Source organism: Neltuma alba, unplaced genomic scaffold, assembly GCF_004799145.2.
Source record: "Neltuma alba isolate B1F8T4 unplaced genomic scaffold, ASM479914v2 tig00011422_pilon, whole genome shotgun sequence".
NCBI classification, from domain to species: Eukaryota; Viridiplantae; Streptophyta; class Magnoliopsida; order Fabales; family Fabaceae; genus Neltuma; species Neltuma alba.
Window position 1 is genome coordinate 120,815 of NW_021636106.1, and position 12,126 is coordinate 132,940.

A 12,126-nucleotide genomic window follows, 5' to 3' on the forward strand; every position below is an offset into this window, starting at 1 on the left:
AGCTTGAATGACTAAGAACCGTTGATCGTATATGAGGGAAATAATAGCCGTTAGATGTGAGTGAAAATGCACCGATATTTCTGCTGTTATAATCCCCCTAGCATTTGCATTATACGTCGTCGTTTTACCACATGCCTGTCCCATGTCTAGGAAATCAACTGGATGTCGTCTTGGTTCTGCCCATCCATTAGTCAGCTGTTAGTAGCAGTCGCTGCCAGGTAACCAAAACCGGAGACATTGCGATCGTGGAAATACTGACCGGCGAATAAATTAGCCTGCCCTGTGTAATTCGAAGAAAGCCTGAATCTTTTCGATCTTTGAATTCTCCCATGGCCCAAAACCGAAGCTCCCAGAGCGTTCTTGACACTATGGGGGAAGAAATTGTTAGAATCCTTGCACCTGTATCGCTCTGTATGGTGTTGGTAGTAATCCTGGTCTCAATTCTTAATGACAGCTCTGCTACATCGTCAATCTCAAGTATAGCCACCATGGCATATAGTGAGACTGGCACAGACTCTTCCTGGGACAAATTCGTGGGCGCCGTTTTGAATTCCTTGGCATTCGTGGTTGCTATTACTGTTGTAACATTTGTTTTGGTCCTTCTCTTCTATTTCAGATTCACCAGATTCTTAAAACTATACATGGGTTTTTCTTCTTTTCTTGTTTTGGGATTCTTGGGTAGTGAAATTGCAATGTTTTTAATTGAACATTTTAGCGTCCCAATTGATTGCATAACATTTTCTCTAGTTGCCTTCAATTTTGCTGTTGTTGGTGTGTTGGCCGTCTTTATGTCAAAAATGGCAATTGTTATTACACAAGGGTACTTGGTTCTTATTGGAGTGTTGGTCGCTTACTGGTTTACTATGTTACCTGAATGGACCACTTGGGTACTACTGGCTGCCTTGGCATTGTATGATCTTGCAGCAGTCTTATTGCCTATTGGACCACTAAAGCTTTTAGTAGAGCTTGCAATATCGAGAGATGAAGAAATTCCAGCACTGGTTTATGAGGCTAGGCCAGTAAACTGTGATAATTTAGACCCCAGGGCTGGTGTGACTCAGAGGCGGGTATGGAGGGATAGGAGGATTGAGAATTCAAATAATCAAATTGATTCCAACCTGAGTGTTGGATCAAACTCCACTCTCAATGCCAATGCTCTTTTGAATTCAAATTTGGATGGTAGTAATCCAGATGTAACTCACAATGCAACAAATTTGGTTATGGAAAATGCTGTCTCAAATCCAAGTTTTAATTCTAATACTTCTGATGGCATCTGTTCTGACAGAAATTTAGTCAGAGCGGAAGAGGGACAAGTTCAGGAAACTGATTCAGAGCTTTCGGCTCCTCTAATTGACCATGGAACGAATGTCCAGTTGAATAGAGCAGAAGCAGTGTCAAATGCAAATTCGATGCTGGAGGGAATCGGGCTAGCATCATCTGGTGGAATCAAGTTAGGGTTGGGAGATTTCATCTTCTATAGTGTTTTGGTTGGCAGGGCGGCAATGTATGATTTTATGACTGTATATGCATGCTATCTTGCTATTGTTGCTGGTCTGGGAATCACTTTGATGCTTTTGGCACTCTATCAGAAAGCCCTCCCTGCTCTTCCAGTGTCAATTACATTGGGAATGTTGTTTTATTTTTTGACCAGGCTCTTGCTTGAGGTATTTGTGGTACAATGCTCCCTGAATCTCTTGATGTTCTAAAGTTAACTATATTACTTGAATTTGGAAGTTGACTATCAAGTATATTCCAATTCCATCATTTCGTGAATATATTCTTAGTTTAAAATTCTGTGCTTAATGTCCCATCTCTGGCTGAAGGCTTTCAAGCAGTGTGTCTCTTGTTTACCTTGTATATTATTTACTTTCTCTGTCTTTCAATTAATCAGTTCAGTCAGCATCACAAATTTTCTTTCTTTCAGTTTTTCCAAGTGATTGGAAAATATATGGAGTATAGCATGTTTAGGATCTGTTTTACCTAGCTTTTTTTAAAAAATAATAATAATAATTTCATTCTGTAGCTTATGAAGTTACGTTAATATGACTAATCAAGGAAATTTGCCGATTGACGCCTATAAACATAACATATAAAACAGTCTGTGAAACCCATCGGCTAAAGAATTTCTATTGAAATGGCAATAATTTTGTAAACCATTTGGTTTTTGATAGTATTTTACTCTCCAGAGAAAAGTAAATAATTAGGGAATGCAGATACAACGGGGGCTAATTGTTCAAGAAACCATTTAATAAAACACGTCATATTCAGTGGCAGAAGATGCTAAATCACAACATTATGATCAGATGCATCTTTAACTAAGGGATTGGAAATGATTTACCGTATTAGGTGACTTCATAGTGTTAGATTAGCGTGTTTCTGGTGGTATTTTCTAGTATAATTTCCCATTTTGGGGGGAGTAGCCTATAGATATACAAATACATTATGCATCAAAGAGAGGATTGCGGTCATGTGTTGAATACTCTTTTACTGATTCCACTGGAGTTTGAGTTTCCTAGGAGCTTAATTTTGCACTCATCTAAAGGCAATTTAGGTATCATATGGATGATCTCAGAAGTTTTGTTCTGTCTATTCTTGAATATCAATACAATTTTTATGATGCAGAGGGTTTTCCTTCTTGAAGTAGGATTTCATTGATGCGACAAATGACATGGTGTAAGGTAGGCGTGGAGAGTACAACTGCCATTATCTTGTGTGGGTTATTTTGAAGCTTAGGCTTGGAAAGATGACTGATGAAGGGTTCATTTTTCATGGGTCCAGATTCAGAAGGCCAGATTATGGCCAATTCGAAAGTAGGTTTTATAAAGTAAGGAAAACTTTTAGCTTGTAGAAGCCAGCAGGATAGTGTTATATATAGGGTGTTGAAAAGATCGTTCAGTTTACTGCCATGTCACTTGGGTGTAAATCACATAGAAGACATACATGAAAACTTTAACTGAATACTAGAAACCCAATGAACGTGCACACAGCTTTGGCCTCAATGAGCTTGTACTAATTTTCCGTACGGCCATCGCTACTTTTCCTTAGTGCATTTCATGAATACTCTATCCCTATTTGCAAGCCCTTCAAGACTGAAAACTAGGCGCTAGAGGAGGCTTTGAATCTTGCAAAGGATTAAAGGCTTATACCCACAGATATTTTATTCTACTCGTATTTTATTTTGACAGCTGCTACACTTGTTCATAGCTATAGAATCATAGTTAAGGAGTGGAGTTGAAGATGGAGAAATTGAATTTGAACGACATGAGAATATTCCAATAACATAATATGACTTACCAGCCATGGATGGAGAGGCTATAGCTTCGAAGAATAGAAACCCACCCCGCACCCCCCCCCCGTTTCTTTTCATACCGAATGAATGCAAACACGAGTTTTACAGGTGCCCCTTTAACGACTGGCTGGTTAGTAATCTGAACTCTTACAAGACAAACATGACTTGGTGCATAACCTTTGGTCTACTTTGCTGTAAGCTATGGAATGCAAGGAGTCACCAAATCTTCTGCCAGGAAGATCTGCTGGCTTCTCGAGCGGTCAATGAAGTTTTAGCAATGGCTGACTATACCATCAAGGCCAATAGAATTTATCATTCTGTACTCTTGAACTAAACTTTGCTTTTTGTAACAGTCTCATCTTGTAAATAACCGTTTTATGAAATTACCTTTCACTCGAAAATAGAACGTCCGCCCCCAAAAAAAAAAAAAAAAAAGCTAGATGAAGTTAGACGGGTTGGTGCTTTATGTCTCTTCTAAGATATCATTGTCATCCTTACTCACCCGAAGTGCTCATGTTTTGAAACTTTGCGAAACTATCATTGTCATCTCTATTTAATCAAAGTTTAGTTTTGCCGATTTTGTTTGCTTTAGGATACTTGGTAATCCTTGAAAAAGGAACCAAGAAGGGGATGCGGTCAAAACGACTTGTAGTCCACAGGGCAGCAACCCCCCCCCCAAAAAAACAAAATATACATTAATAAACAACCTAAACAAACTAGAGCCGGTAATATGGGTTGGACTCGCGGGTTGAACCCCCAAAAGAGGTGGGTTAGGGTTGGGCTTTGGTCAACCCACCACCACCTAAATATAAGTCTGCACCGCCACAACCCGAGCCCGCCATGGGTCAGCCCGCAACCCGCCAACCCGCCAATTTTTTTTTTTAATTTTTATATATATTAAAATATTAGGAAATGGGCTGGAAAGGTGGAAAAAATTTATATTTGAACTTGTGTTTTATCATGTTTGGAGTTTGAACTTTGAACAATTGTACATTTTGTGTTTTAATGTGTTATAATTTTGTGTGAATGCTTAGAATACTTTAAATCATTTCTGATTTTTTTAAATTTTTTATTATTTATAAGAAATTTAAAAAAAAATCTGGCGGGTTGGCGGGTTAGGGTTAGTAGAATACCAACCCGCCAGAAAACGGGCCTTTTGAACCCGACCCAAATAATCCACAACCCGCCACAAGCCAACCTGCAACCCGTGGGTTGGCCCGTTTTACCAGCCCTAAAGCAAACTAGGATCAACAACAGGAGAGACCTTAATACCTAACAAGGGGAGGGGAACTGAAGGGAAAACCTAATACTACCTCCGGTCCTTAATATAAGATCATGTTTGACTTTTATTTTGGTCATAAATATAAGATTCCAATCCACTTTGTTTCTCATATTTACTCAATTTTTTTCAAGATAGTCCTTTTAATAATTATAGTTCTGGTCAATACATTTGATTAGCAAGGATATTTTAGAAAAGACAACACCTATTTAGGACAAATAACTAACTCAACTTACTTCCTTAATCTGCTCAAATTAGTTAACTGGCTCTTATAATTAGGACCGAAAGTAATATCTTGATGAATGACATCTTCAGAATGAGGATGCGCTCCCAGAGGCGGAAGAAAACTTTTTTAATGCATAATTTTTTTTTAAAAAAAAAAGGAGAATTAGCAATCCAATTTAAGCAAGCTCTAAAACAAAATACAGCCAAGGGGATTTGAAAATTGAGAGGCTTCTTCCAGATGAATCGCGAGCCGCGACCTTTTTATGATGAATAGGAAGGGAAAATCCATAACAACTCAGCTTCTTGGTTTGTTGTTTCTTTCACGTTCTCTGGTAGAGTTCACATCCGGGAGGACCCGGCATCAACCATAACAACATTCTTACCATTTACCATACGCCCACGTGAACGATTCAAGCCCCTGGACCAAAAAAATCACCAACTAATCACGATAAAGTATTTTACGATTCTCGGGCTGCTCACGAGATATCCTAGCCTTTTATTTCCCCGTATATTGCATTCTGAATGTTTGATTTTTCGAACTTCGCCGTTTTGCTCCATATTTTGAAAATGTACACATATATAGTATAACAAGTATTAAATACCCAGCTGATTACTGTGGAAATATAGTTTTTAAAATTTAAAGTAATTAAAAGTATATGTATTTTGTGCATATCTTGAAAGTTTGTACATATTTTTCAGTTTTTACACCCTGTCTCATATGAGGAAAATGGAGCCAGGGAGGAGAGGGGAGGGAAAATCTTAAAAGTTAGAGATATGAGGTTATAAAATTTTAATAAAGAAAATATGTAAAATAAAAATTAATTAAAAACTTTTAACTCTGCGTCTTTAATTTTTTAAACCAAGCACCTCAAAATTTCCCTTCCCTTCCTTTCATTTCCCCCATGGAAAACGGACCCTAAGAGTAAAAGAGCTTCTACAAAATTATCAAAATTTGATTTCTTTTTTAAGTTAACAAATGTAGATATTTCCTCCGTCAAAATTCGAATCTTACTTATAGTTAAAAGGCTACGGCCATGGGATCGAATCCGCATGAACGTAATTGTAAAGAACATCTTAAAAGAACTATCCTTGATTGAGCTCACCAACCCGTGCCTCCCGTCTGGAGATATTCCCCGTTGAGGGGGGAATTCTCCTCGCGTTGTGTTATAAGCACAGCATCTATGGAATTAAAGTTGAATTCACAAATCAGACTGAGCACATAGTCATATCATATTGCATTAAATAACACATGCAGGATGTAGGTGAAATCAAAAGATGCCATCAATTCGACGTCTCATCAAGTGGCTCCTTTCAGTCTCCCGTGTTGTTGACAATTCTTGGCCTCCAAGAAACTCAAATGTCATGTGCAGGTCAGACCCGAAATAACTTTCTGGACCGCATGGTTTTCTTCTACACGAATAAGTCAGAGAAGCAACCTGAACTTAAAATTAAAACTTAGACTAAATGTTCTTCTTTAGCTTTGCACGACTGGCCTGTTCCATGTAGAAATAGTGATTTCTTAGTTCTGAAGTGATGCCAGACCCTCGAGTCCGTGCAAAAAGACAATGTAAAAGAAGAGCGTAGAATTCTAAAATTCCACTTGAACAGAAAAAAGTATAAGAAATTCTCAGTATAACAGGGAGACACGAGAAAGACGATTAGGAACCAACCATGTGGAATGAGAAATGTGAGCGACAAAGTTTAATCCAAGGAGTAGTCTGATAGCTGGTCAAAAAAAACGGGACTAGTCTGATATTAAAGAGAAGGTCTAGTTCATTTCAAACATTAAATGCGTCAGTGTCAAATAAAACCTGCATAAAACAATAACAGCAGAATTAACTTCCCACTTTCCAGTGACCTCAGAGAACACTAACCAAGCACTATCTCGCACTCAAAATTAAAACAAGAAAGTCCCACCAGAAGAATTGTCCAGATCTTGAAAAGTTCTACCTTGCACCATGCAGTTATGATTGTGGAAACTTCGTCGCTTGGTACGTGTAAATAAGAAGCATCTCTCTTTCTCGTCTGCTATACATGTGATTAGTTACATACATTTCACATGTACTATACGAACACAATGAACTTTTCTTGGTGGTCTTTTTCTTTTTGTGCTTGAATGCTAGAAATGAAGATAAAGTTTACCCCTCAGTTGATTCTGAAAAGTATGTGGTCTTTCCTGAGCCAATTGTTGTACATTCAATGAATCGATGTTTCCTAAAGACCCGCAGAATCTGGCCTCTTCAAGTTCACAATTATTTGTAAAAGGACAGGCAGCTTTTACTTGCCTCTGCAACTGTTCAGCCAGACTCAGAAGTACAGGGATGAGGCTTCTTTTAAAATAATAATAATAATGAAAAGGGCCAACGTACTTCTCTCTTTGGATGAAGAAACTAAAATAAGAAAACTTGCATCCATATAAAAACAATAGATGGCATAAAGCAATTAGAATCAGTCATCGTTGTGGTTATTTGGATTATTCCTTACTGTTAGACATGAAACATGTTAATTCACGAGAGATTCAGAGCTTATTATCACTTTTGCCACATATAAGGAGCGTTTAAGACTTGAGAGATCAGATAAATCCCATATTTATTATGTCTGATCATCTGTACCAACCTTCCCTACTCTGAAATTTTTATCCTGTTAGAAAGAATAGGAGTGCAAAAGCAAATGGTGTTGACAAAACAAATCTGCCAATTTCATACAAATTTACAGACAGTGCAAAAAGCCATTTCATTCGAGTGATGATCAGATCAGGACTTAATAATGCTAAACTAGCCATTTGCTAATGACAAGCAAATTTTATAAGATTACATCTAGAATGAAAGCCTGACAAGTAATCTTTGAGCTGCCATGGTTAAAACTCAAACCCTTCACTTTCGGCGATGACGGTTTGACAAAGATTTTGAAGAACCTTGAAAAAGATCCAAAATCAACCCTTCCAGATCACCTACTGTGTACTTGATCCATTTCTCACTGATGCTGGATGAGATCCTCCCAATGAAAGTCCTGTAAGCATGAATCAGTTTCTGAGAAATTGAAATCTGTAGCTCTTCCCGAAGTTGAGGATCTGGGATAAACCATCCTGTCTGGGTTATATACACTTCCTCAAAGGCAGTATTGAAATCTGTGCATCTTCTCTTCAAGGTTGCCTTTAAACTCAAAGCGCAATGTTGCCTACTGTCCTTACTGTCCTCCTTTAGCATAGAGAGGACTGAACTCCAAATGGCCCTCTCATAGCTTATAGCTTCATGCCGAAACTTCCCTGTGTTTCGGCGAAGCCATTCATCCCCAAAGAATTGGCTTAGTTCAGAGCTCTTAACCTTTTGGACCATGTAATGAATGTTATTCATCATGAAAATATGTTGTAAGGACACGTCTTTGTATAACTTGGACTTGTTCCTCAGGTTGGATTCTAATGCGGTTGTTATTGACCTGAAGTGGCAAGCCATTGGACAAGTTGCAAGGGCTGTCGTGCTATCATGTTCAGTATCTGGTGGAGCTTCTGCACTTACATCCGCAAGAAGCGGACCAAGGGTGCCCTCATATCCAGTGATTGTCTTGATGTAATTCATGACGTACTTGGTGAGATGGTGGATTCCCCCTCCAGGGAACTTCTTTGTTGATGGATAAGTTGCAATAGTACTTTCGAATGCCAGAAATGTTGACCTTACAGTGTGACCAAAGCTCCTTACCAGCTTCTGAAACTCGTTCCTAAGGAAACAACCAGCTTCTTCAAAGAACAAGATATTTACAACTAAAGCAAGATCCTCCAGAACCTCGTACATATCAAGTAAGCGGAACAATCTCTCTGGGGTATGGGTTCCCACTGCAATAGCCTCAGCAAAATTCAAAAGGGGCAGCATAAAATTCCTTGATATTTCACAAAAGCAAGACTCATAAACAGATCCAAATTGTCCCAGAATCTGTTTACACAAACGTTTTTCGCTAGCAAGATATACCTTGACGATGATCTTCATAACCCGAATCCATTTCTTCATCTCAGAGTTCAAGCAACTCCAATCCATTCTCAGCACATGCTCAATGCTCAACTTTTCCATTCCAAGAATAACAAAGTACTCATCCAAGGCATGCCTCCTGGAAGTGATGAAAGCCTGGCAGAATTCCTGATGGTATTTTGAGGCAAACATGACGTCTGCGATGCATTTGAGATCCAGAATTACATCAGGACGCACCAAATCTAGAGTGCAAGCCTCAGGTTGGCTAAAATCACCATCACTCTGGGATACTTCCTCAACTGGTTCATCCTCAGCTGAACCAAACGATTCATCAAACACCATATCAACTCTATTAGAATGAAAAGACATGTATTCAGGCTCAAAAAATTGCTTGTGCTGAACAAGAATGTGGACCAACTCTTCCTCAAGCCTCGACATAGCAATTTGCAGCACTCCATCAGCTCGCTGAACAAGTTCCTTCTGCTTCCCCTTTTCATTCACAGAGAGGGTCTGCAAACTTTGAGTCACAGATTGGATTTCACCAACAGCATTTAAATACTCGGAAGATTCCCCAGGGCCAGAATCCCATATCATCAAATTATTTGCCTCCCAACTCATTACCTTGTCCTCAGCACATTTAAGACGCCTCTCTAATTCCCAGATACCTTTTCCATTTCTGTCAGCGAGCCTGGTAGGCATTGAAGACAAATGATTCTCAAGATCCAAGAGAGATTTTCTTAGACCATCATTGACGTTCTTGCTTGCTGCTAATGCCTTTAAAATGTGCTGAGCCGCAGCTACCACATGTTGCTCTCCTTCATAGGTAGAGATGCTAGATTCATGTTCCTCCATTATGGTGAGGATGGGAAAGAAAGCGGGAAAACAAAGAAAGAGAGAAAGAAATTGAAAACCGAGAGCACCCTCTGCAGATGAATAGGATCTGATTTCTGAAATGCTTCTTTAACAATCTAAACCCGATGATCTCAGAGAAGCATTTGGAGGTCCAATACAGAACCGAAAATGGTATAGAATCTTTCACACGAGAAAATTGAAAAGAAACCAGAACAAAAGAAAGTTTATTTCATCATCCCTATGGATTTAAAATGTGAAGCTTCCCGATCTAAAAAGGATCAGGAACAACATGTATGGAAGAACAATATCAGAACTTTCTTTCTACTTTTGTCGTGTGACCGTTTGGCCCTCATTCCCATTTAGTAATCAGATACTAATAACAATCAGGCCCACTTCCCAGAAAATATAAACTCAAAACTCAACCCACAATCAAAGTCGCAGCAAAGAAAAGATAACTCTCCGCCCATTGACTCTCCCACCAACTTCCTGGGAAGCTTGAACAAGGAAATTCCTGACACTGGAGTCTGGAGAGGACGCACACACAAGTCACTGGAGTCTGGAGAGGACGCACACACAAGTCTAAATTCTAGAAATGGATGAAAATTAACGACAAACCCGGAGGAGTTCGGTGCCCCGACCAAACTTAAATTTGAGACAGTGGCACAAGAAGTTATCCCGATGCAGAAGCTGGCTATTGCTACGAGAAACTGAGAAAGTGTGGGAAAATTTTGTGGAGGCAAAGAGGTCAAGAGAGAAAATGGGATTATGCAGCTAAGAATATGGAAGGGACGTCTAAAAAGTGGAGCTTCAAGGAGCTATAGAATTGTGCAGGCGGAGCTTTTTCCTCCCTCAAAAGCACTTTCATTACACCTTTAACAATGCTTTGACTTTTGACTCGTACCGGCATTTGACTAGCCAATAAAAAATAACCATTGAATCTTGCGAGAAATTGGGCAGCAGTCGTAGCTCCGATAAAATACTGATCTCCGTATTCCTACACCCAAAATTTGTCTCGTTTGTAAAGAGCCCAATATTTTTTTTTTTTGTATACGAATATATTTTTGGAAAAATGATAAAAAAAAAATCATCAAAATAAAAAAACTGTAAATAAGGACCTACAATGATATCAGTAGGGTTTTAACAACAATTTTACAAACTCATCTTTGTATGCAATTTTTCTATTTCAATGGTTTTTTTCCACCGTTTTCTCTATATTTTTTATAGTGCCTAAAAAGTAAAAATCAAAACGAAAAACAAAGTGGCGCAATTACTAACTAGCTGGTGTGAGTATGGCTATGTGCAGAAGAATCTTAATTAAAATGAACCAATAGAAGAGTTTTCATAATACTGGCCTGCAAAATACACTAGTTTTAATGTTAGTGAAGGATACTTCTAATCTGAAAGAAAATATAATTTGATTAATATATAAACTTAACAAGAGATGCAAGTTTGCAACTTACCTTAAGATATTCAAGTAACCAAATATACGTTTTTCAAAGGGAGGCGTGGGCTAGTGCTATGCCACAATAATACCTCTTTTCAAATGTATAGAAGCTTTTGTGCCATATTATATTATAGAACTCAAGGAACGTGTAATTGGGTTTGGGTGGTGACAAAAATTGTTTATGAATTCAATAATTAATAATTCGAGTGTTCTTTAAATTATAATAACTGAATGCATGACCAGTAAATAAATTTCAGTGGTGAAAGTCTGAAATGTACATCTGAAAATAATTATTGACGCCTATGGGAAATGGAGAAAGTGATGAAAATAAAGTGAACAAGTCCAAGCTTTAGTTGGGTTTCAAAGGTGGGGAAAAGAGTGTTACTACCTCCGGTCCTAATTATAAAACCCAGTTGACTAATTTGAGGAGATTAAGGAAAGAAGTTAAGTTAGTTATTTGTAATAAATAGGCGTTGTCTTTCCTAAAATATTCTTACTAATCAACTATATTGGCTAGAACTACAATTATTAGAAAGACTACCTTGAAAAAAATGTATAAATATGAGAGATAAGATTGATTGAGGTCTTATATTTAGGACTAAAATAAAAGTCAAATAGGCTCTTATATTAAGGATCGGATGTAGTACTATTTTACACTTAATCAAGGATAAAACTTTCGGTACCAATTGGGTCGTTGAGGGCAATTGGAATGACAGGAGTGGCGCGTATGAAGCTGATTGGCTGGGTTAGTTAGGAAGAAATTTCCAATTTTCAAAGGTCATGCAAAAAAAAAAATCTTGACTTTGCAAATCAGGACTATTAGCTGTCTGCTTGGAAAACATGTAACTTGCCCATCAAGACAATCAAAATGTTTACTTTGAATTTGATGTTAAGCGTGAGATTATCAACGGATTTGCGATCATACTTATCTATTCCTAATGAATGGACGTGGGAGGAAATGGGGCCCCAAAAAAACTCAGTGATCATTATTAATGACCATGATTTTTGAAAAAAGTTGCAAGTTAATTATTATTTTCTTTTGTGTGTTGTGTGGAAAAATGAAAAGAAAAAGTATAAC

At 38.1% G+C, this 12,126-nt stretch overlaps 2 protein-coding genes across 2 annotated transcripts; one reads left to right on the forward strand and one right to left on the reverse strand.

The window, feature by feature from the left end:
- The first annotated feature begins 218 nt into the window (after positions 1 to 218).
- LOC114713334 (presenilin-like protein At2g29900) lies at positions 219 to 1,794 on the forward strand. The gene has a single exon (XM_028897957.1). The coding sequence runs from the start codon at positions 330 to 332 to the stop codon at positions 1,704 to 1,706; it is 1,377 nt and encodes a 458-aa protein (XP_028753790.1). The 5' UTR covers positions 219 to 329; the 3' UTR covers positions 1,707 to 1,794.
- A 5,658-nt stretch (positions 1,795 to 7,452) lies between these two features.
- LOC114713332 (exocyst complex component EXO70E2) lies at positions 7,453 to 10,352 on the reverse strand. Its single transcript, XM_028897955.1, has one exon. It carries the CDS (start codon positions 9,602 to 9,604, stop codon positions 7,667 to 7,669), a length of 1,938 nt encoding a protein of 645 aa, XP_028753788.1. The 5' UTR covers positions 9,605 to 10,352; the 3' UTR covers positions 7,453 to 7,666.
- Positions 10,353 to 12,126: the final 1,774 nt, after the last annotated feature.